Genomic DNA, 23203 nt, shown 5'->3' with positions numbered 1-23203 from the left:
TCAGGAAGGCCGGCAGCGCTCCCGAGGCTTGCCCCCGCGACTGGGCGGGACAGGGCCCACCGGCACGTTCTGCAGGACCTCAGCAAGGGAGAACATGCAGAAGGAGATCTCCTCGTAGGAGACCCTGGCCCCACTCTCATACAGACAAGCAAAGGTCAGGGCTCCCTTGAGGGTGGGCCCGATGGATGCCAGGTCAGAGTAGCCACTGGGGCCCTCATAGATCACCCAGGGCTCTGTCCAGCTGTGGGGGTCCAGGGGGGACCGGCTCAGGTGGATTCCCATGTGGAGCCGAGCCCTGCGCCCCACCGGGTGGGAATACAGCAGCCAGGTGGGGCTCTGAGACAGGGTGGCAGGGGGCCCAGGGAGACTCGGGGCCCAGGCGTCCCTGGTCCCACTGAGTCCAGGCCCCGGGCCAGGCTCCTCAGGGCTGTCCTTCCATCCCTCCATCCCGCGGAGCCCCTGGCCCCCTTGGGTGTCTGTAGTGCCCTCCTCTGAATGTTGCTGGACTCCAGGACAGAGGTGTGGGGACTCGGGGTGGTTCCTGGCACCTGCCGACCATCCCTCACCCCTGGGCCTGCTGGAGAGTGGGGCAGGGAAGCCCAGGATGCTGCCCTGGCAGCCCCGGGCCGTCTCAGCCAGCACAGGCACGAGCTCTCCAGGCAGGAAGGAGGCGCCCTCATCTGCGCTGAGCGCCTGCACGCGGCGGCCCAGGGGGCTCCGGGCGTTGCAGTAGAGGATGCTGCCGGCCTGCTGGCCGTCCACTGCAGCCAGCTGGCACTCGCCCGAGCGCAGGTTGGGCACAAGGCCTCCACGGTGCCAGGTGCGACCGTGGTCGTCACTGTAGAAGGTGAAGGCATGGGGGGTGGTCCTGCAGATCTTGCCGAAGCACTCCCGCCGGTCCACGCGGTACGTGTAGGCTGGCACTAGCAGACGGCCTGAGCGCAGCTGGATGCCGTGGCCCGGGCCGACGGCGAACGTGGCCCAGTCTGCAGAGGAGAGGGCTTGCGGTCATCCCAGCAAGGAGACGGCCACCGCCGCTGCCAGGCACCACCTCCCTCCCTGGGGGCTGGGGAGGGTCCGCAGCCAGTGCCTCAGAGGGAGCCACCCCGGGTTGTGCCCTATGCCCCCCGGGTTGTGCCCTCCCCCCCCACTCCTGCTGGCCACTCTGGATCGTCCAGGGCTGGACAAGCCTCTCTCCAGCATCAGCAGGAGCCGGGAGCCTAGGCAGGCTACCTGGCCAAGTTCTCAGCTTGTGAGCAGGTAGCTAGTCCCTGCATGTGGATGGACAGCCTTCGACAGTGCCCAGTGTGAGCCCTCTCCAGACAGGGGGTAGCCAAGGGTGGAGGGGGTATGCGGACCTTCAGGGCAAGCTGGAGCCCTGGGCCTGAATCCCGTGGAGTAGGGTCCACAGGAGCAGACAGTCCTTTGGACCAGCTCTGTGTGTCCTGTCCATGCCTCAGAGCCTGCCACACCCTTCAGCTTAGATCCCACCTACAAGGGTGAGGGTGACCCCTGGGTCAGTGTCCCCACGCCAGGGGTGGGGTGGCCTCAGAGGGCAGTGGGTAGTCAGGCCCCTCAGCAGGAGTGGAGGAAAAGCTTTAGGGTCAGGCCACCTGGGCAGCCCTGGATCCTAGGCTGGACACCCCTGGGTGGGGTAAGAAAGCAGAGGGCAAGTGGTAAAGGAGGTGAGGAGGCAGTGGGGTTGGGGTGCTAAGAGGGAGGGGCCTCAGCGCTCAGGCAGAGACAGTCTCAGTTAGATGAGCCTGCTCTTCAGGCCCAGTGAGGGCGACCAACACCCGTTTACAGGACTGAGGGGTTCAGGGAAGCGCTGTGGGTGGCCCTTGGCTTGGGGGGCGGAGTAGGCAGCCCTGTGACCTGTAGCCGGACACTTTCCCCGCCCCCCCACCGTGCGGACCCGGACCCAGTGCGGACACCACCACGCCACTGAGCAGACACCTCCCAGCGAGACCCCGCCCGCCGCTCTGCGGCCCCCTCCCAGTGCAGACACAGCCAGGTGCGGACCCCAGCCCCTCCCCTGGGAGTCCCGCCCTGCGCCCCTGTGAACAGCGCACCCGCCCACCCACACCCCGCCTACCCTGCTCGGCACCGCCCACCGCCTCCTCCGTGAGGTCCCTGGCGGCGCCCCAGCTGCGCCCCGCGTCCCTGCTGGTCACGCAGCAGAGGCGCGCGGCGTTCCTGCCCGTGGCGATCTGCGTGGCCTCGGGTGTGCGACCCCGCACCGCGATGAAGAAGAGGAAGATGGTAGCCGTGCGGGCGTCGTGCACCGGGCAGGGGTTCATGGACCGGTGCTCCTCCAAGGCCGCAGTCCCCAGCACGCGCGCGGCGCCCCACTGCCCGGGGAGGGAGGGCGGGCGGCCTCAGTTTACCTGTGCGCGCGGCGGTGCCCCGCCCGCGTCCTGCCCGCGGTGCGCGCCCCGGCCACTCACCCGCACGGAGCCCCCGGCCAGCGTGCCGCTCCTCTGCACCAGGCGGTGGGCGTGGGCATCGTCTGGGCTGAGACGCTGCTCCGCGAAGGCCAGCAGGGTGGGCGCGGGGGGCACGGGCAGCAGCGCGGGTACGCGGTACGTCAGGCCGCTCCTCTCGCGCTGGAAGAGCACGGTCCGCTCCGGGACACGCGGGGCCTCCATGCTCTGCCGAGCGGGCCCAGGGCCCCGGGGTCAGCAGACCACAGGGTGAGCGGGCGGGGCGTGCTCGCTCCCCTCCTGTCTGCCTACAGTGCGGAGAGGGCTCTGCAGGTGCAGACACCCCCAGCCCCGCGTGCCTCCTCGGAGACCGCACCATCCCAGGCTCCCCATCCCAAGACCAGGGCAGCCCCTACCCCCTCCCTCCCTGCCACTGCACCCCAGAATGTCTGCAGTTTACCCTTCCTCCTCTCAACCGGGTCCCCGGAGCAGGGGCTGCCTGGTCAGAGTCCCCTGACTCTGCCCACCCTATTCCTGGGACACCTGCCCAGCAGGACGCTGGCCAAGTGGACAATGAGGGCCCAAAGTTTTGGACACTCAGGGGTTCAGTTTCCCCAAATAGGGGCCCGATGACCACAGGCCGCGCAAGCATGGGGAGACACAGACACACCAGATGCACAGAAAGTGACACAGGGAGGGACTTAGGCACGAAACAGAGGCACACACAGTCGCACGCACGCACACTCACCACGCACAACTCTGGGAGACAGAAAGACACTTGCATTCCACACACTCAGACACACGCTTCTTGGCGAAGGTGCCCTAGCTGCCACTAGCACCCTTCTCAGACCTGCGGGGTTGTGGGATTCTTGGGAGTGGCCAGGAGGGATGGGGGCGAGGCAGGGGCAGGGCCTGCTGAAGCCAAGAGGAGGGTGCCATTGGGTGTCCTGCAGGGAAGGGGCCTGAAGTCCAGATCCTAGCAGGACATCTGCGGGTGCAGGGGGACAAACACCCTGCCCCTTGGGCTCCTGAGCAAAGCTGGGGGTCATGGGAGGTCCAGCAGAGTCACCCCACCCACAGGTGCCCCAAATGGCTCCCACATGTGCCTTGAGGGAGCTAAAGACAGTGCAGGCCAGAGGAGCAGTGACAGGGACCCCACGGAGACCAAAGAGGTCACCCACCCTGCTGTCCTGCCCCACCCCCTCCTGGCAGAAAGGGGGGCCAGGCCACTCTAGTCTGTGCACTGGGGGTTGCCTTTGGAAAGCAGCTGCTCCCCACAGTGATGGGAGGAAGATACACACCCCCAGTGTCCGTCTGAGCCCCGACAAGCTGCTGCCCACAGAGGCCAGAAGCCAGGCTGCGGGAGGGCGTGCTGAGCCTGGGGGCTTCCTGGAGCCTAAGGCTAAGATGGGATGGGGGAAGGACAGAGAGGAGGCCACATTCCAGGCACCAGGGGAGCCCTGGCTGGAAGGACCCCAGGGGAGATTCAGCAAGGACAAAGAAGGCCCTTCCCGCTGCAGTCCTGGCCTCTCTTCCACAACCCAGGCCCCAGCCGCTCCCGCCCCTGCATCCTGTGCCCACACATGGCCCGGCTCTCTGAACTCTGGCTGGTCACCTGGCCCCCCTTACCACAAGTCAGGGCTCCTGTAGGGGTAATGGAGAGCGGCCTAGGGCAGCCTTTCTGGAGGTAGCCTCACTCCCGGGAGTATGCTCCCAAGGGAGGTTCATGAGGGGGCATACTTGGGGTGCACGTGGGGTCTGCAATCCCCCGGAAGGGGGCCTCTTTCTCTGATTTGCACAAAGGCAAATGTGGGCTGGCCCGGCCCCCTGGAGGGACGCAAGTCAAGGAGCGCCCTGGTGGTGCTGCTGGCGGCAGGCAGTAGAAGGTGGTGGAGCCACGTGCCGGACTTGGAGCAGGCAGAGCCCGTGGCCAGGCACTGGACGGTGACTAGCACACAGCACCGAGGGAGGGAGGAGGGAGAGAGCAAGACGCCCCACATCACACTCGGGAGCATCACTCTCAGAGCTCCAGCCCCTGCACACAGAGCATGGGCAGTGCATGTCAGAGGAGACTGTCGGGATGGACGGGGGCTGGCCGATGACAGGAACGAACACCCCTAAACAAGAGTGGCCCTGCTCAGACACGCGGGAGGGTGTGCTGCCTGGCTCAGCCTCCGCTCCCAACATCCCCAAAACACGCAGACACCTCCACCTCCGTCCACCTCTGCCCAAGGCCACCTACTCCTGAAAGGCTCTCGTGGGCAGCGCACTGGCCCGCTCCACAGCCCGCTGAGCCCAGCAGACCCCCTGCCAACCTCAGGCCTGCCCCCTCCCCAGCCTCTGGGGCTTCGAGAGCAGCTTCGTGTGTCTGGAAGCCCTGGGCTCCTCCCCAGCCTGCCTCCAAAGGGCAATTGTGCCCCAGAGTGGGAAGCAGCTGCAGCTGCCACATGTCCCTCCAGGCTGGATGGACACAAGGGGACATTCTCTACCCTTAGCTTACTCCACAGGGCCGGAGCCACCTGGACTGCTGTCAGTGAGAGCAGGGGGTCCGGGCCCACCCCCGCCCAGCCTGCAAAGCTGCACAGACCAGCTCCTCACTCTGCCCACTGCACCGAGCAGGATGAGGGCACCCAGCACCACCCTTGCCTAGGCCCCAGGTCTCTGCAGAGCCCCGAAGTCCCGGGGAGACCCCCCAATCTAACAGGAAGAACAGAGCCTCATGGGCAGCTGGCCCAGTTTGGCCAAATCAGCAGGGTCCAGGGGTTTGGCTTGACCAGGATAGGATGGCTGTGTCCCAACTTCCTGTCCGGGCTCCACCCTGGAGCCCTCCGGACAGCCCAGGTCCCCCACCCACACCCTCCAGGTGAGCACAGCCCCTGTCGTCTGGCCCGCGATCCCAGCCTGTAGGGCACTTAAAGGCCCGCATATAAAGAGCAAAGGGCTTTGAATACAAGTTGGGCAGAGGGGACTTCTGGCTCTGTCACTTCGGGAAGGGTCTCCAGTCTGACCTGAAGGACCTGTGCTGTGTGAGGGGCCAGGACTCAGTTATGAAGCTTGGGCCTGGTGGAGCGGAGCCCACACACCCGTCGGCTCCCACAGGCCCAGCCCAGTGTACATCACCCAACCTCTAACTCTACCCCTGGGGCCCTTCGGCACCCCTGCCCCCCGGACCAGGCAATGATCCCACGGGGGGCATCCATGTGGAGCCTCTGGCTGGACAGCCCTCAGTCCATGCATCCTGCCCTCGGCCCAAAGAAGGGCAGCCAGGGAGGGCAGAGGAGCCCATTTCTGGCCCTCAAGGGCTGGGGTGCAGGTGAGCAGGGAGGGGACTCACCGGGCACCAGAGGAAGGCTGCAGAGCTGGGGCGGCGGCAGGAGCGCCTGCTTCTCCAACCCGGCAGAGCAGGGCAGAGACCAGGGCCCGCTGTGTGGGCGGGACCTGGGGCTGGCTGGATCCCAGGGCTGCGTCAGGACCCAGGGCCCAGGACCCTCCCGCCAGCAGTGTGGCTTCAGGGAGTGCAGGGACAGGGTGCTGGTGCAGGAGCACCCTGGGGAGGGGCCCAGCACCATGACCGCATCTCTCCGCCCTGGGGTGCTTGGGATCTGCGGGCTCCCCCCCCACAAGGCAGTGCTGGGCAGCCTGCTGCAAGGGGCCACAGCTGACCTCTGAGGGGCACACAGATGTCCACTGCCCCCAAGCCTCCTCCAGAGACACCCTCCCACAAAAACCCCAGCGAGCACTCAGACTCCTGGGGACGTTCTTCCCACCACAGCCTGGATGCCCAGCTGCGCCCCCCCCCCCGCCCCCCCGACACCAGCCCCCTGGGCTCCCCCTGGGCTCCAGCCCCATGTCCGTGCTACGCCCACAGCTCAGAACGGCACCCCACCCCCTCCCCAGCACCAGCCGCCTTGTCAGTGCTCCTGCCAGCCGGCCCCTTTCACCAGTGACCACGTCCCGGTGACCGCTGCCCAGGCCAGGGCCTCAGGGGAGCCCTCAGCATCCCAGCCCTATCAGTGAAGAGGGCTCTCTGGAGGGCCGTCCCCCTCAGGGTCTCCCTGGGCCCCACCTGCACCAGCAGGACCCCGCATGATAGACCCCAAGACCTGAACTTTACTGCCCATCTGCTTGTACCCAGTGACCTTCATCCCACATTTTTCCTGAAGCTCTTCTTTCCAGCTGCTCTCTTAACTCAGGCAGAGACCCGACACGTAAAGTATTCGGTGATGGACACTGAAACTGCTCCCCCCCACCCCCAGGCAGTAACAACTGCTCGGACCACCCGGACCAGTGGGAGCTCAACCCGCGACTCATGGACTCACGCCTGTGCAGATTTATCTGGTGCAGTTTCTCTGTGTGACTCACCGAGGAGTAAACTCAGGTCCGTTCAGTTACAGTAGGACTTCAAAGGGAAAGCAGGGCTCTGGGAAAATGGAGACATCCTATGATGTCCGGGTAGAGATGATAATAAACCTGTCGAGTCTTCAGGTCCTCAGGGGAGCTGGGAAGGAGATGGATGGAAGCCCAGGGCTCTGCCGCAGTAGGAAAGGGGGAGACTGTGGGAAGGAGTCACTGATGTGGGAAACAGAGGCAAAAGAAAAATTAAATTTCCTTACTACCCACAGCCCATGGACAAGTCCTTGAAACAGGCAGAGTGGCCTTCCTCTAGGTACTCACCTGCCTCAACGTTGATACTTTGCTAAGGGCAAAAGCCAACCATACCTTGACCCCCAGGATCCTGTAAGTCTACTTTAACATATAGAAATTCCTTTGGAAACTTCCTTTATCTCTAAAGCCCCCAAGATACATGTTGGCAATCATCCCCCAAGCACATGACCCCCTGATATACATCTGGAGGGTCTCATGACTCAGGTTTTATTAGACGGTAATAAATGACATTTTCCCAACAAGAGCTAGCCCCCTCAAGGTCCTGGAAACCTTGCTTCCAAATTCCTTAGAGACTTACCCTATCCCTAACCCCCTCCCAACTCGAAAGTATATAATGGGCTACTCCTCATGGCCCCATTGCTCTCTTCCTGCCTGTGGGTCCTGTCCCCGTGCTTTAATAAAACCACCTTTTTGCACCAAAGATGTCTCAAGAATTCTTCCTTAGCTGTTCATTCCGGACCCCAACGTTTCCACATCAAGTACAATCTCCCCACCTCTCAGGGCCTCACCCAAACCATGTCCCTTCCCCTGTCCCCCACCACCGGGCCTGGTGCAGTCTGATGGGCCCCCTGCTGAGCCTACAAGCCCCTAAAGCCCCCAAAGCCCCCAGGTCCAGGCAGGGCTGTCTAAGCAGGATGCCCACTGGGGCCATGGAAGGAGGCGTCCCACACACGGACCTCATTCCCTCTGCTTAGGGATTTGGGGTTTTGGTTTGTTGTTTGTTTTTTCATTTTTAACAACACCGAAGAATGCTTAATAAATAATTTAATCATTTGAGAAACTTTTATTCATAGAAGCTTTCGACAATACGGTGAAAAAAATTATAAGTAAGCTATTAACAATCTCTCGTGTCAATCAGTCTAGGAGCTCGCTGTTTTTCCTATGTTACAATTACCTTTCCTCTACAAACAGAATAAGAGATCTGTGGGTTTTGTTTTGTTTTTTGTTTCCTCGTTGAAGTATAGTTGACATACGACATCATATTAGTTTCACGTTAGAACATAGTGACCCAGCAATTAGGTACATCACAAAACGCCCACAGCCACAAGTGGTCACCATCTGTCTGCACACAAGACCACTGCGAAGTGACAGACTATATGCTCTCCCCTGTTCATCATCATTACTTATTCACTCTTAAACCGAACGTTTGTATCTCTAATCCCTTCCCCCTATTCACCCTCCTCCCCACCCCCTTAATGTTTTAACACGACACCAGCCTTTTTAAATGTGGAGAGTTCACATAAAAACCTGTATTTCCAGCTTCTCTTGAAAAATCAGAAGGTCTGGCTCCTGGGCGTCTTCCATCCTCCGTGGCCATCATAGACCCTCCCGGGCCACCTGCCCCCCCAACCCCCCCTCAGCATCACCAAGGCCCAGAAATCCCCCCGCCTAAAGGGAGTTTCTGCAGACTCAGTGCTCCCAATGTTTATCGGCTGCAGACGACTTCAGCATTTGAAACCTCCCCGAATTTCCTCCCAAAGAGACAGAACCAGTCTACGTTCCTGCCAGCCACAAGGGCAGAGCAAACACCCTCAAATTTCTACTGTAACTCCGTGGTCCTGATAGGTATGCCAGAACAGACGCCCTGCCGTGGTGGCGGGGACGGGGGTGGCCACCTGTCTCCCTCACCCTGGCTGGCAGGCTGGCCGGGACGACTCATGCGAGGGCCTACACATGGAGCCCCTCCCCAGGTGCCCCGGCCAGGCTCCTGGGGTCTTCACGGCTGAGGACCCTCACGTGGAAGGAAGAAGACTGTGGGTACTGGGCAGAAGGGACACAGGGTCTACGCCACTGTTATGCACCCCACTCTAACCTCTGGGACCCCAGGCAGCCAGGATCACGTCCTACTAGGCAGGGGACCCTCAGTCCTTCCCTGCAATTGACAAACAGGGGTGCCTGGAAGCCACCTCCTCTGGGACTGCATCCAAGGTGGTCTCCAGGACAACGGGGTCTGCTGTAGGTCCATGGGAGCTCCTCTAGCAGGTCAGATGCCACACATTCCAGGGGGGCTACCCCAACAGGGAGCTGTGGCACGAATCCTCAGCTTTCGCTCCGGTTAAACCATTTGTCTCGTAAGCAGTTTCAACATTTCTCAACCTAAAGCCATTCTTTACTTGCGAAGAAGCTTCATCCAGCCCTAGATGGGAAGCCGAACATTCCAGATCCTTACTGCCTCATACCAGCTTCCAAGGGCTGCCAGTGGGTGTCCCACAAGGTCTCTGTGACCAGCATCATGTCCCACAGCCAGCACATTCAGGGAGCCACCTGGGGTCCTTCGGGGACTCCCAGCCCTGCTGCCCAAGGCCCTCTGGATCCCCTGGGTTCGAGTTCTTCTGATGGTCAATGTGCCTACGTGTGTTCTTTCCCGGGGCAGTTTGTCAACTTGTAATTTAGTATCAGTGACCTTCCCACCTTGTAAGTCTTTTCTACCTGTTAACCAGGTTCATACCCTCGGACCGAGTGTGCCTACTGTCCCAGAGTGGGGTTCTCAGTGCCTCCAAGAGGAGGGATCACAGGTGGGTGCCTTCAGAGGGGTCTTCACCCTGACCAGCAGCTGTCCCAGGAGCCCCCCTCCTCACGAATTGGTGCCATGGTCTCCCAGGGATGACAGGGGGGAGGAGGGGCTGGGACGGGGACCCTGTCCCTGGCGCTGTCCTTCTACTCCAGGAAGGGTATGTGTTTGGGGTCCTTTTCTGGGAACTGCAGGGCATACAAACGGGCCATGTACTGCAGCTCAGGCATGACCATCCTCTGACACATCCACTGCGTCTGGTTGTCCAGGCCCTGCCTGAGGTTGTAGCCCAGGATGTCCGCCTGACCCGACTGGAAGGGGAGCAGCTGGGGGTCGGTGATCTGCGACTTGTTCTTGGCCACGCCGTCCTGCAGGCACCGCGCCATGAGCTCGCGCCGCCGCGCCCGCAGCCGCGCCACTTCGGAGCGCAGGCGCCGCGGGCCCAGCTCGGCGCGCACGCGGGCCCAGAAGGTGCGGTTGAAGTGCTGGTAGAGCCGCCAATCCAGGGCGCACCAGCGCTTGGCGCGCGCCTGGCCCTCGGGCGTCAGGCTGGCGACGCTGCGCGCGCTCCGCGAGTTGAGCCGGAAGGCCACCACGTCGTCCAGCCGCCAGCGCAGCAGGTGCCGCAGCAGGACCATGGACTCGTCGAAGTGCTCCGCGATGAGCACCAGCTGGAAGCGCCGCTCCACGTCGGCCAGGCGCGCGCGCACGTAGCCCTCGTCGTCCGCCTGCGCGTCGTTGTCGAAGCCCAGATCGAACCACATGTTGTTCCTGGCCAGGGCGTTGTGCAAGCCCGCGCTCTGGTTGTAGTAGGTCCAGGGGGAGGCCAGGAAGGCGTCCAGGCTCTCCACGTGCCTGAACGCAGGGACATAGTCCCTGTAGTAGGTGAAGGAGGACTCCAGCTGGAAGACGGGGTTTCTGACGATGGAAAAGTAGAAAGTGCCGTTGCGCATGACTTTCTGCACCTGTGTGGAGATGTGGGGGGAAGGGCTGGTGACTCTCGGGCTCCTTGGGGCAGCCCAGGAGGCTGACGCTCTCTTCTCCCACCTCCCCTCGGCCAGCGCAGGCCGCCGGCCTCCCGGCCGCACCCTCCACCACTGTCCAGAGGGACCCTCAAACACTTGATGTGAGCCCCGCCCTTCCCCTAGCCCCCCCATCCTCTTCTTCCCCCCCCCCCCCCCGCCCCGCTAAGCCTTTGGAAGGCAGATCAGGAAAACCCCCACCAAGGAAGTGACCTCTAAACTGAGATGCGAATGACCCAGATGAGGAGTTGTGAAGTGTCCCCTCAAAAGCAGACCATGTGCAAATGTCCTTAGTAGGAAGAGGCCGGCAGGTTTGGGAAGCAAAAGCAGGGGTCCAGAGAAGCAGATGGAGAGAGCAGCCGGCCGAGAGGGTGCCCGCATCTGATTCCAAGAGTGATGGCAGCCTACTGTCAGCGGGGGAGGGGAGCAGGGTGCGAGGCCGGCCTCTCCCTGCCCCCAGGTGAGGCTCTGGCAGGGTCTGCACGTGCACACACACACGGCCTCAGTCTCTCCAGGGTTGAGGCCACGACCACCCCGCATGCTCACACCTCGAAGGCACAACCGCATGGAGAGCCTGGGATCGAGTCCCACCACCTGCACCACTCCCCTCCTTTCCACGCCCCGCACCTCGGGCAGGTTGAACCTCAGGTGGTTGCACATGATGTTGAAACGCTGCTGTGGCCCGTGGGACTCGGAGCGCTCCACGTAGCGCGCCAGGAAGAGCCAGGGGTAGCCCAGGTGGAAGCGTGAGCCCGCGGGCAGTGCCACGGACAGGTTGTGTGTCTCCGCGAAGCGGAAGAGGATGTTGAGCACCGTGCTGCTGGCCGTCTTGTGTGTCTTGAGGAACATGACATTGATGATGGGCGGCCCCTCGGCCTGGCCCCCAAGCAGGCTGGGAGGAGAGCGTGGCCACTGTCAACCAGGGAGGGTCCGTGGACACCCAACCCCGGAGACCCCCAAACCATCTTCTGTCACCAACCCCTCCCCCATCCAAGATCCCTTAACCCACACTTTCCCTACCAGTGACACCCAGACTCTGCACCCCCAACCTCACTTGATCACTGTGTTTCCACGCACCAAGAGACCCCCAACACTGCAACCCCAGAGGACCCACTGGCACAGACCTGATGGCTCCCTAAGTGGCCGCTTCCTCTGTCCCCCCACATACCACAGGTTGGGCCCCTGGGCCCTGGCACCCCCCCTCTGGCCCCAGCCTCCTCTCTGGTCCCCAGGGCACCCAGTATGGCTCTGGCCCTGTGGCCTGGACCACACATCCAGCGTTTCCTGGCTGACCCTCCATGCCGGGACCGGCCAACCTGACTGCAGGCTCAGAGGGGTGTTGGTGCCCACTCTTGTGATCCCAAGACGGCACCGACCCAGTTGCGACTCCAGCCTGGAGCAGCAGGTGCCTTTCCGGCCCCAGTGCAAGGCCAGTGATAACCCTGGATAGAGGGAGGCAGGGTCCAGAGGCCTGTGCCAGCCCTGGGGACAATGGGGGGACAAAAGGAGAGACCCAGGGAGTTTGGTGTCCCCCTAGGAGACCCAACCCGAGAGGTGGTGAGACAGAGAGAGGAGGCCTGGAGCCACAAGACCTCACAGTGGCCAGGCCAAACACTGGGCTTACATGGCCATCCCTGTGGACCCTGGGCCTCACAGAGGATGAACCACCGGCAGGCAGGGGAGCAGGAGACCTGACCTTCCCAGACCCACCATGGACCCTAGCCCTGCCTCCTAGCACCTGGTCACCCTCTGCAGACAGCAGCTCTGCCCAAGACATGCCCAGCCTGGGCCCACTCCCACCCTCCCAGAGCCTTGCCCAGAGGCCTGGGCAGCTTGTTGCCCACAGGAGACACTGGAGGGCTCCAGAAGGCTATTGGATCCCCAAAAGGAAGGGCCCACCCCTCACAGGGGGAGGAAGCTGAGGCCCAGTGGAGAGGCATGAACCTCCATGATCACCAGCTAGTGCTGGGTGCGACCTAGAGGTGGACAGGCTGGGGTCGTGGGCACTGCCCTGGGAGCAGGCACCCAACGCAGAACTCACTGTGTGAGCTGCCCCATGTCCATGTGCAGGATGCCGGTCAGCAGGAGCATGGTCAGGGCCAGGAGGAAAACGGCCTGGAAGCACCTGTGGGAAAGAGGGAGCCCTTCAGCCCCCAGTCAGGGGCATGGGAGGGCCAGTGCCACCCCCCATGCCCCCCAGCCATCACTGTGCATCTGTTCCTATTGAGTATGTACCTGCACCCATCCCATGGGGGCCCTGGGGTGGGGGAGCTGAGGCCCAGGAAGAGCCTGAATCATCAGACTCCACCCCTCCTCAGCCCCCTAGGGCATCCTTCGTGGCTCAGAAGCCAGGAGAAGCTGGGGCGGGGGGTGGGGGTATGGAGATGGGCGAGCTGATAGGCTCTGAGCAGGGTCGCCTGGGAGACTGTGGCCCAACAGAGGCCCCTGAGCTCACACACCCCCAGGGGCACAGCAGGGGAGGGGGCTGAGAGGTAGGACATCCTGGTATTCTACCACTGGGGGAGGGGGGCCCCCACAAGAGAGGCTCTTTGGAGGGTCTTTGTGCGTGCCAGGCACTCAGCAGGTGGGGTGGGGGCAAGGGTCCCTCCCAATCCCCATCACCCAGGGGCGATGCTGCGACCAGATCAGGAAAGAGACAGGACTGGGAGAAGGGGAGCCCCACGGAGTCAGGTGGGGACCCCCCCTTGTCCTGCCATCCCCTGGACAAGGGAGCTGCAGCAGCCAAACCACCATCCCACCCGGCCCCACCCCTGCCTTCCACCCACCAAGGTGCCCCTGTTAGGAGACGGGAAGCATCTGCTGGTCTCCTCTATAAGTATTACTGGTGTGCAGGCCACCCCAAATTCACATCCCCAGCCTGAGCTAGCCCCAGATCCCCACTGGGGCGGCAAAGGGTCCAGACTGCAGCTCCTGATCTGCCCCCCAAAGCCCCTTGCCCTTGGTGGACAGCAGTTCCTTCAACCTGCTCTGGCTTTGTGGCCCCACAAAGTTCCCACCTGTCTCACCTTCAGTCTTGAGCCACAGCTGCTCACCTCCTCCTCCAAGGCTCCTGGGACCATGGCAGCCTGCTGCCCCGGTGGTCCACGTGTGTTCCTGCCCTCCCATGCGCGGCCCACTCTCCCTCAGCAGCCCAAATGACCCTTGCATTCGGAAGCCCAGTGTGCTCAAACCCACACCCTTAATTAAAAAGCGACTCTCCAGGCCCCTCCTCTCTCCAGGCACCCCCTTCCTCTACTCCTCATACATCGGGCCTCAGGGCCTCTGTGCTTATGGAGGATTCAGCTGCTGCATGCCTCACCCCCAGCTCCTCTGGTCTCTGCTCCATCCCCACCTTCCCCAGTGACCTCCCTGACCCTCCTGCAGGAGTGCCCACCACCCTGACTTGTTTCTGCCCCAGCCTCCCTGCCACCTGGAGGGGTCCCATACGAATCTGTCCGCTTATAGTCTGTACTGCCCACTGGTGCGTAAGCTCCTCGGTCCCTGGAAGAGCAACTGGTATGTGCAAGATGCTCAGGTCACATTTGCTGAGTGAATAAATGAAGCCAAGCATACATTCCCTCCCCCTGCTGTAGACTTCCCAGTTTGAGATGGCATGGGATGGAAGAGAGAGAGTGATGCGGCAGGGACAGGTTTGGAAGGTGGGGAGCAAATCTGTTGGTACATAATGTGCTGGGACCCCCAAGTGGAGATACCAGCCAGTGGCTGGAAAAGGAGTCAAAGCTCAAGGAATTGTGGGGGCTGTGACACACATTTGCTCGTCAGCATTAAAATGCCACATCACTTAGCTCTTTGGTCCCAAGAATCAGAAAACAATGGTGGATTTTCCTCACCAATCTAGGAGTCTGGAGAGGGGAGGCTGCTGGTTCTGACAGACTCAGCCCCTCCACACTGAGGACGTTGACATCTCTCCCTCTCCAGGCTTGTTGCCTCATGGTCACAAGATGGCTGCCAAGTTCCAGACATCACATCAACATTTGGATCAACAAGAAGGGAGAAAGGACAGGGCCAGCCATGATAAAGACTCAAAAAGCCTTCTAGAAGCCCCTAGCAAACCTCTACTTGACCAAAATTCGGTCACATGATCACCTCTAGCTGCAAGAGGGTGCTGAGAAAGCATTATCCAAGTGTTTACAGCCTCTGTGGTGGGGGAACAGGGAGAAGGTGGTGAGTGTCTATATAGCTCTATTTCTGTAAATCTATGGGAATGGTGGGCTGCCGACTGGGTCCAAGCTGGGCCTGCTCATGGAAGCAGACACATCTCTGAAAGAAATACAAGTGGCTGCCTCAGATGTGGCCTGGCTGGTGGCCTGGGACCCACGTGGCCAGGCCAGCAGCAGGGTCCCTCGCAGCCCAGGGCTACCCGGCAGTCAGGCCTCTGTTCATCCCAACACTGGGGTGGCAGGCACCTTCCAGATGCCAGGTTCTGCAGACAGGATTCATGAGCCCGACGGCCCAGGACATGGAGCCGCGGCCCCCACCTATGGGCATATGGCAGCGAGCTGGGAAAACCCCCGTCTACAGGGCCTCGGGCGGTCCAGGTTTCCAATTATTTTCCTGACATCTGACCGATAAATGTCCGTTATGTTGCTGCCTGTTACTGATTCCAGCCCTCGAGCACTGAAAATGTCCATGTGCATCGAGGTATCTTGGGCCGTGATTTCCAGCAAGCTGACCTGCCACATGGCTGCTCGGCGGAGAACCACATGGACCTGCTCACTCGACAGTAGACAGTACCTCCCCCACACGTCTCACCAGCGCCTTGCCCTCGTGCAGACAGGAATTAAACTGGGGAGAGGCAGGGGGCTCTTCTTCTGCCTGAGTCAGAATGCCGCCAGGAAGGGCTGCAAACTCTTTGGAGCCCATAGCCCCCGTCACGCCCCGCATGTGGCCCGGCCATCCGACAAGTGACCTATATGGTTTAGTGGACTGTTGACTAGATTCGTTCTGCATCCTGACTTCTTGGAGAGCAGAAGCACCTACACAGACCGACTTTGCGGATGACGACCAGGGCTTGGATTCTGAGCTCTGAGAGGGGTGACCCGGGAGGGGCTGCCAGCGCAGACCCCTGCCTCCAGGTTGGGCAGACACGCCCAGGAAGATTCCACAACTGTCCTTCCCAGGTGGGTTCCGAGTTTTCATAGCCTTCTCCAGAACACCTTCCCGGCCACCTGTTCCCCACAGACATGGATACCACGGAGCGGACTCCCAGGCCTCTCCTTGGACAAGATCTGCGGTCAGAGGAAGAGTTGCAGATTTCCCTGTGTTTGAAGATGGGAAGGACAGATGGGTCTCTCCAGGAGCCTGACTCCCGGGCCTGAGTCTCCCCAACAGGCTGTGCCCGGCAGGTCAGACGTCTCATGGGCTCCAGCAACACGGAGGAGCAATGGGTACCAAAAAGACCACTGAGCAGGGCAAGTGGGGCCGAGGGGGCTCTGCCATGGGGCCCCTGGCCCTTAGGAGGTCAAGTCACAGGTTATGAGGGGACTGGATGCCACAGCTGGACTCTAGAGCTTAGCATCTGGAGAGGACACAGAGAGGAGCTTCCTGCTTGGACGGGGGTTTTTTACGTAGGGCTTTACAGAGTGCATAGCAGTGTGACAAGCAAATGGGGAAGGAATTCCAACCAAGGGGAAGTAGGACTGAGAAGCTGGGCTAGGAGAACCAGGCAAGAGGTGGGCACCTCCCTCAGGGTGACACTGGAGCAGCAGGGAGACCAGACTTGGCTAATAGGACACCTCTCTTAACCTTCCCCTGGCACAAAAGTGGATTAGGACGGGCTGACGGTTCGGTGGTGGAATGTCTGTCCACGCACCACCCAGGGGAGTGGGGAGGAGGGCACAGCATGCCCAGTCACAGCCCTCTGGCCCTGAGCCTGAACGAAGAGCAACAGGAGGCCCTCACACCTGCATGGCTGTGGCCAGCACCCCTCCATCCTGGGGGAAAGGAGATGACCATATTTCTGCAGAAAATACTCTCAAGTTTAGGGGCATCCAGGTGGCTCAGTCGTTAAGCATCTGCCTTCGGCTCAGGTAACGATCTCAGGGTCCTGCGATCAAGCCCCACATCAGGCTCCCTGCTCAGTGGGGAGTCTGCTTGTCCCCCTGACCCTTCCCCTGCTTGTGCTCTCTTCCTCAAATAAATAAACAAAATCTTTCAGGGGGGGAAGAGACGCTCTCAATGTTTAATAAAAAAAAGAAATGGGGGGGTGCCTGGGTGGCTCAGTCGTTAAGCGTCTGCCTTCGGCTCAGGTCATGATCCCAGCGTCCTGGGATCGAGCCCAGCATCGGGCTCCCTGCTCCGCGGGAAGCCTGCTTCTCCCTCTCCCACTCCCCTTGCTTGTGTTCCTTCTCTCGCTGTGTCCCTCTCTGTCGAATAAATAAATAAAATCTTAAAAAAAAAAATGGGGTGTCTGACTGGCTCAGTTGGTAGAGCATGTGACTCTTGATCTCAGGGTTGTGAGTTCAAGCCCCACAATGGGTGTGGAGCCTACTTTAAAAAATAAATAAAATACAAAACACTCTGGAAGTTTAACATAATTCCCAAAAGAGAACTTTTAACTAGTAAGTCAACTTTAAAGTTCAAATGGAAGCAAATCATACAGTAATAGCCAGGGAAATTCTAAGTAATGAACAGGAGCTCCCTGTCTATACCACAAGGCCTAGAAAATCAGCTCCTCGGTGTTTGTGCAGGACGGAAGGAGCCCAGGGGCAGGGGGTGGGCAGGTGGCTTTCTGGGCAGGGGGCAGAGGGGGCACAGCAGACAGCATGAGCGTAGCTCTGGGAAAGGATGAGGCTGGATTTCCACCTCACGCCATCAATCAGAATACGGGCCACATGGGCCACATTTCAACGTGGCCGGTGTGGAGAGCCCAAGGCTGTCCCTCGCTGTCACTGGTGTCCCAACTGGCACCACCTCTTGGGACCTCCGAATTAAAATGCACAGAGCCCTGGCCCAGGGAGGCTGTGCCCCAGGATTCATGCCATGGTCACCACGGATCCCCAACCTCAGCACCCAACCTGCTCTACCCTGTGGAGGCCCCACGGGTGGCTGCCAGCCACTGGGCGGAGGGAAGTCGCGTGCCCGGCCCGAGGCCCTGCGCCAGGATGCAGCAAAGAGGCCTGTGGCCCAGAGCTGTGCTCCCAGAGGCCCCCACTGTTCCCGCCTGTACAGCCTTTGCTGGGCAACCGAAGAAGAGCATCAGCGTCCCTCCATATGGAGCAGGGCTGGGACTCCAGGTGGAGGACGTGGCCGTGGTCGAGAGCCAGGTGTCCAATAGAGAGAGCCAGGTCCGAGCAGCGCCGTTGTGGGGCAGGCAGAAATTGGGGGACCCGGAAGCCCAGGAATGGAGATGGGGGGATGTTGGTGCAGACGTGGAGCTGGGGCTTCATTACAGTGTTGCCCTCCCACGGGAAGCACTGTGTCCTCTTTAACCAGATTGCCAACCTGGGAGCTCGGAACACAGTCTGGCTGTTTTCATGACGGAGGTCCTGCGCCTCACATCGCCAAGTATCCTGGTTTGCTAGCTTTCGTTGCCGCTGTCAATGAAATATTTATCCACCTGCCATTTCTGGGAGCCTACCACTAGAGAAGAAGACCATGTGTTACACATTACGGCGGCCACTTCTGGCCACGCCACCACGCCACCTGTTTACCATGCGCCAAGGTCTCATTCCAGAATTCTGGTGCCCCTGCCGTCTGGGCTTGTCTTGTGCTGCTCCTGGCCCAGGCCTGGAGCCAGCTGCATCTCCAAGGGGCCCTGGGTCCTACTGGCAGGGATGGTCTTCAGGGACCACCATCGGCGGGCCGGGGTGCTCCCTGCTCAGGGAAGGTGGTAGTTTCGGGGCCCTGTCGGGTGACAGAGGCCAAAATCCCTCATGAGCTCACACTGGTATGTCCAGCTCCAAATTCAGCTAGAACCCCAAGCCTGCAACTTTTGGAAGGAACCTCTTCCTACTGCATCTCGCCCCCTTTCTTGAACAGCAGTGTGGTCTCAGCCTCATGGGAGAAGGCAGAATCGGAGTCTCCCGTACTTCCTCAGTTGCTCCGTCCACACTGCGCACACAAAACCAAAGCGAGGCCACGCGTTGGCATATTCTGTCCCTCGCCCACACCACCAGTGCGGGAGCGGGGCCCCAGCTGGGCGTGCGTGATTCTCAGGGGGCCTGGGCACCTGCAGCGAGTGACCAAAGAGGGCTCCTCCAGAAGGCCACACCGTGGTCATGGGGTTACACAGTCACGGGCTCTTGCACTAGTCGAGCTGTTTCCCCTGAACCCTTCCCTCCCGGGGAAGGTGGTTTGGGGCCCCCTTGGACCCGAGTGCTGAGGAAGCCACAGAGGTTTACGGCCCCATACGTGACTGTTGTAACCCCGGCCGGCTATGGTTTTACAGCCCCATATGGGAGTGTTATAACCCCACATGGAACGTCAATGAGGCTGGTTCTACCCCACGAACTTACTCAAACACTGCACTTCCACCACATAAAACTCCCTTCTGCCAACCCAGTGTTTACTGGCCTCTTGCAGAGGGGCTCAGTAAAATTCCGGCACACGCTGACTTTCTGTTTGAGATTTCTGCTTCAACATTTACAGTCACCCCTTTGGCCTTGAGGCAACAGGAATCTGTCTCAGTTCTTCCCAGCTGTACGATTGGAACAAACAGTCCTCAGAGAAATCTGTTTGTTTGTAAAGGGAGGCTCCTCTTTTGCCGAAAGGCCCTCTGGTCCAAACAGCCACGGGGTCCGCAGGGTCCTGGGTTTTGGAGCCGCCAGGGCGCCAGGTGGCCAAGTCTTGGGGCCGCGGCTGGGAGCCATTTCCGGGCCTGCAGGTGGGCAGCATGTTCTGCCGAGGGGCGAGACGGGGTGTCTGAGCCCCCCTACGGCCTGTGCGCTCCTCACACACAGAGCTTCTCACAGACACACGTTCTGTAAGGAGAGCCCAGTGCATGCGCAACTTTAAATGGGTGCATTGTCTGGTATGTGAATTACACGTCAATAAGACTGTCTAAAACAATCAAAAAAAATTTAAAAATATTCTTAAAGAGCTCAGCTGCCAAAAAAATTGAAAGCAAATAATTGTGGGAATAAATAAATAAATATAGCTGGAAATGATTACCATGTGACATGGCTTCCAAGGGGTCTTAGCTAAAAGGGGCTTCTTACAACCCCCCGGGGCCTCGCCATTCAAGCACGAGGGTCTCTGCCGAGCTCCCTTTCCTTCGGGGGTCGGCCTGCGTGCTCAGTGGACAGATTCCAAAGAGTCTCAGACTTCCTGCATCTGGAATCACCGGGGAGGGGGCTCCAGGTCCAGAGTCCAGGCGATGGGCCTGCTGTTGCCTGCCTCAGGAATGTCTGCAAGGCTCGTTTCCAGCAGTGGCCAGGGGGCCAGCAGGCTCTCGGTCAGGCCTTGCCATTAGGGGCCACATAGTCCCAGCCCGTGACACCAGAACCCCGGCAGCAGAGACCTGACAGCCAATGTCGTCCATCAGACGCGGTGCTGGCCCGGTTCCGATGGGACCCAGGGAGAACTCAAGGTCCCCAGGCCCCAGAGCCCCAGGTGAGCAGCCAGGGATGGCATGTCAGGTGAGCAGCTGGGGGACGGGGAGTACCCCAGGTGGGTCTGCCCTCTGGTCCCTCAGGGAGAGTTCCCTGGCATCTGGGTAAGAACCAATCAAAGATCTAAAATCATGGATAATAAACAGTGTTAAGACATCCCCATCACCAGTTCAGGGAGCTTCTGGTTTCACTGAGCTTGTTTACTATGAGGGAGACTCACGAGGGTTTTTATGGAAATGGATTTTTTTTTTTTTAAGATTTTATTTATTTATTTATTTATTTGAGAGAGAGAGAGAGCATGAGATGGGGGAGGGTCAGAGGGAGAAGCAGACTCCCCGCCGAGCAGGGAGCCCGATGCGGAACTCGATCTCGGGACTCCAGGATCATGACCTGAGCCGAAGGCAGTCACTTAACCAACTGAGCCACCCAGGCGCCCCGGAAATGGATTTTTTATATCCAGGATCTCTCACATACACACAAACACACAGAGTTCCATCTGAGCAGCTCCTGATAGACGAACATCCGCCTCACTGGGACTGTAGAAGGACACATGTCTGATGGATATCCAGTAGCCAACCAATTTTAGCCAAAATCTAGAAGAACAATACTGAGCCTCATCTCAGGAGCTGACAACTCAGCCCCACAAAATGCATCTGGCCACCTGCCCAGCCACCCTGACTCTTATCTCGGTGGCTCTTGGTGGCCCCATGGCCTGAGGGAAGCAGAATGGACTAGAAAGAGCTAGCCCCCCACACACACTCGTGCACACAATGGTCAGGTTACAAAGCCCTCTGTCTGTCGTCTGGGCCTCCAGACCCAACCACGGGCTTTCGTAGAACACATTCTCCCTCAGCACATCCAGGGCCCCGACTCAGAGCTCATGTGTAGGATCCAAAGAAGTCAGATATAGCAGCCCCCGCACTGTTCACCCTTCACATGGTCCTCACTGAGCCCCAAGTGCACCATAGAGCACAGGGGAGCAGGTGCGGTAGGAGCCTTTAATTAGTGGGGGCCAAGGACAGGACTGACCGTTTCCCAGGGCTTCCTCCCCACAGCCAAACACTTGGCCTGAACGACTGCATCCTCAGAAAACCAGGCTGCAGGCCCCTCCCTGGCTCAGCAGCCCAAGAAACCACAGTGAGGAGCTGGCCTCTGGGACCCGCACGGTAGATCGATGAGTGCGAGTCCAGGGCAGGGCTGCCCAAGGTCTCCCCGAGGCTGGGCACAGCTCCCAGGCTGAAGACTCCGTCAGTGCCAGGGTGGATAGAGGCTACAGGCCAGGGAATCTGGAGCACAGAGCCATCCATAAAGAGGACAAACCAAAAAGGAACAGGGATGGCATGTCAGATATCCAAACTCAACGTCTCCCAAATAACAGAGGGGAATGCGGGCCACCCTCCACCCAGGGGCTTCTTCTAGAAAAAGAAAAGCAGGCCATGTCGTTACTGTCTGCTGGGGGTGTCAGAGGAGAGACGCCCGTCCCTACACCCACCCCCCAGCTGCCTCCCTCCCATCTACTCTTCCACGGCAGGTGCCACCCTGCTTCCATCCCCATCATGCTTAGTCCACTGGGAAGGCTGCCCCAGGCCCAGGTGTCCGAGTCTGGGTGGGAAATGTGCAGGCTGTGGGCAGTTCTCATCCTGCAGCCAGCCTCATCCAGCCTCTCTGGCCAGCCTCCGAGCCCCACACGTGCCCTGGTACAGACTGCTTCCTGTTCCCCCACCCCAGGTGGCAGGACAGGCCGTCCGCTTGGAGGGGCGGCTTCAGACCCTCCTTCCCTCCCACCCCAGAGCTGGGGGTGGTTCCTGGGTGGGTGAGCCTGAGGGTGGTGCCCAGCCTGGCCCCACTCCCGCTCGGCGCCCTGGCTTCCCCCACCCTGCCTGAGGAGGGAAGATGAGCAACCACAGTGCAGACTCCCGGCCCCCGCCCTCCCACCTCCGAGCCCAGCCCAGCCAGCACTCAGTTGTGCAAGGACAAACACCAGCATTTTGAAAATAAATGTAATCCTCCCTGGTGCAGAAAGGAAAAGGGACCCCCTTCCTTTTCTCAGAGCATGGACTTTAAAAACTTGTAATTGTGAATTCTTCCTCTGTACCCCTGACATGTGTGTACATTTTTAAAGAGCGAAATAGCTTCTTGCCAGTCTTACAAGCTGGGAACGTCTGTGTTCTGCTGTGAGGGGGGGTCAGGGTGTCAGGTGAGCCCACATGGGATGGCATGACTCCCAGGTGATTCCACGCCCTGTCCGTTTCCCACTGAAAAGGACGCCACACCCCAAGGCCCCGGCCCAGCAACCTGGGCAGAGCTTGGTCCCCGAGGCCCTCCTCAGCCTGAGCCTCCCACAGCGAGCTGACCAGCTCCTCGAACCCAGAGCCCACCAGGCCAGCCAGGAGGACGCCCCCTCTGTGCCAGGCCCTCCCGTCAGAGTCCCACGCAGCCAGACTGCCCCCCTGCCCCCGGCCCGGCCTGCACCTTCCCTCCTCATCAGCAGCCAGGGAGGCCCCACCCCTTCGGCAGCACCCCCCTCACTGACCTCAGGGGACCCCAAAGTCTGCCTGATGCCTGCACGCCCTGCAGCCACGGGGCTGTGGGCACGGGGGCCATGTAGCTGGCCCCTCCTCTGGCCCCGCAGGCGCCAGCGTCCTGGGCTCAGGACCCGCAGACCCAGGAGACCTGCTGCCTCAGTGGGCCGGGGAAGGCGCCGCCCACGCCCCACCAGCAGAGGCGAGAGGTCCTGCCAAATCGGCAAGTGGACCCTCTCAGGGTCTGATGGGGGCAGGCAGGGCCTCCCAGTCCCCCTGAGCTCCCGGGGTGGCCTCCAGGGGGGAGGCAGCATCAGGTCCCTTCAGCAGACCCCATGGAGGGTGGCGTCCCGTGCTGGCCACCCCACCTTGCCTCCACTAGAGCACCGTAAAGGCGGTAGGGCTGCAGCCCTGCCCTCTGGACCCCTGTAGCATGCACGGCCAACAGGCATGAGTCCGGGACGGCCAGTGGTCGTGGCTTTTGCTG

At 60.5% G+C, this 23203-nt stretch overlaps 2 protein-coding genes across 2 annotated transcripts; both read right to left on the bottom strand.

Moving 5' to 3' along the window:
* On the bottom strand, positions 1 to 2648 carry NEU4 (neuraminidase 4). The gene is made up of 3 exons (XM_021679006.1): positions 2448 to 2648; positions 2096 to 2351; positions 1 to 986 (listed from the first exon to the last, which is right to left on the bottom strand). The coding sequence occupies exons 1-3, from the start codon at positions 2646 to 2648 to the stop codon at positions 1 to 3; spliced, it is 1443 nt and encodes a 480-aa protein (XP_021534681.1).
* Positions 2649 to 9746: 7098 nt separating this feature from the next.
* On the bottom strand, positions 9747 to 15506 carry GAL3ST2 (galactose-3-O-sulfotransferase 2). Its single transcript, XM_021679026.1, has 4 exons — positions 15361 to 15506; positions 12664 to 12747; positions 11250 to 11514; positions 9747 to 10565 (listed from the first exon to the last, which is right to left on the bottom strand). Exons 1-4 carry the CDS (start codon positions 15504 to 15506, stop codon positions 9747 to 9749), a joined length of 1314 nt encoding a protein of 437 aa, XP_021534701.1.
* Between the last annotated feature and the right edge of the window lie 7697 nt (positions 15507 to 23203).

This window comes from Neomonachus schauinslandi, chromosome 3 (genome assembly GCF_002201575.2).
Source record: "Neomonachus schauinslandi chromosome 3, ASM220157v2, whole genome shotgun sequence".
NCBI lineage: Eukaryota > Metazoa > Chordata > Mammalia > Carnivora > Phocidae > Neomonachus > Neomonachus schauinslandi.
Note: the sequence above shows the minus strand (reverse complement) of the source record. Positions and strands in the feature narration are given on the sequence as shown.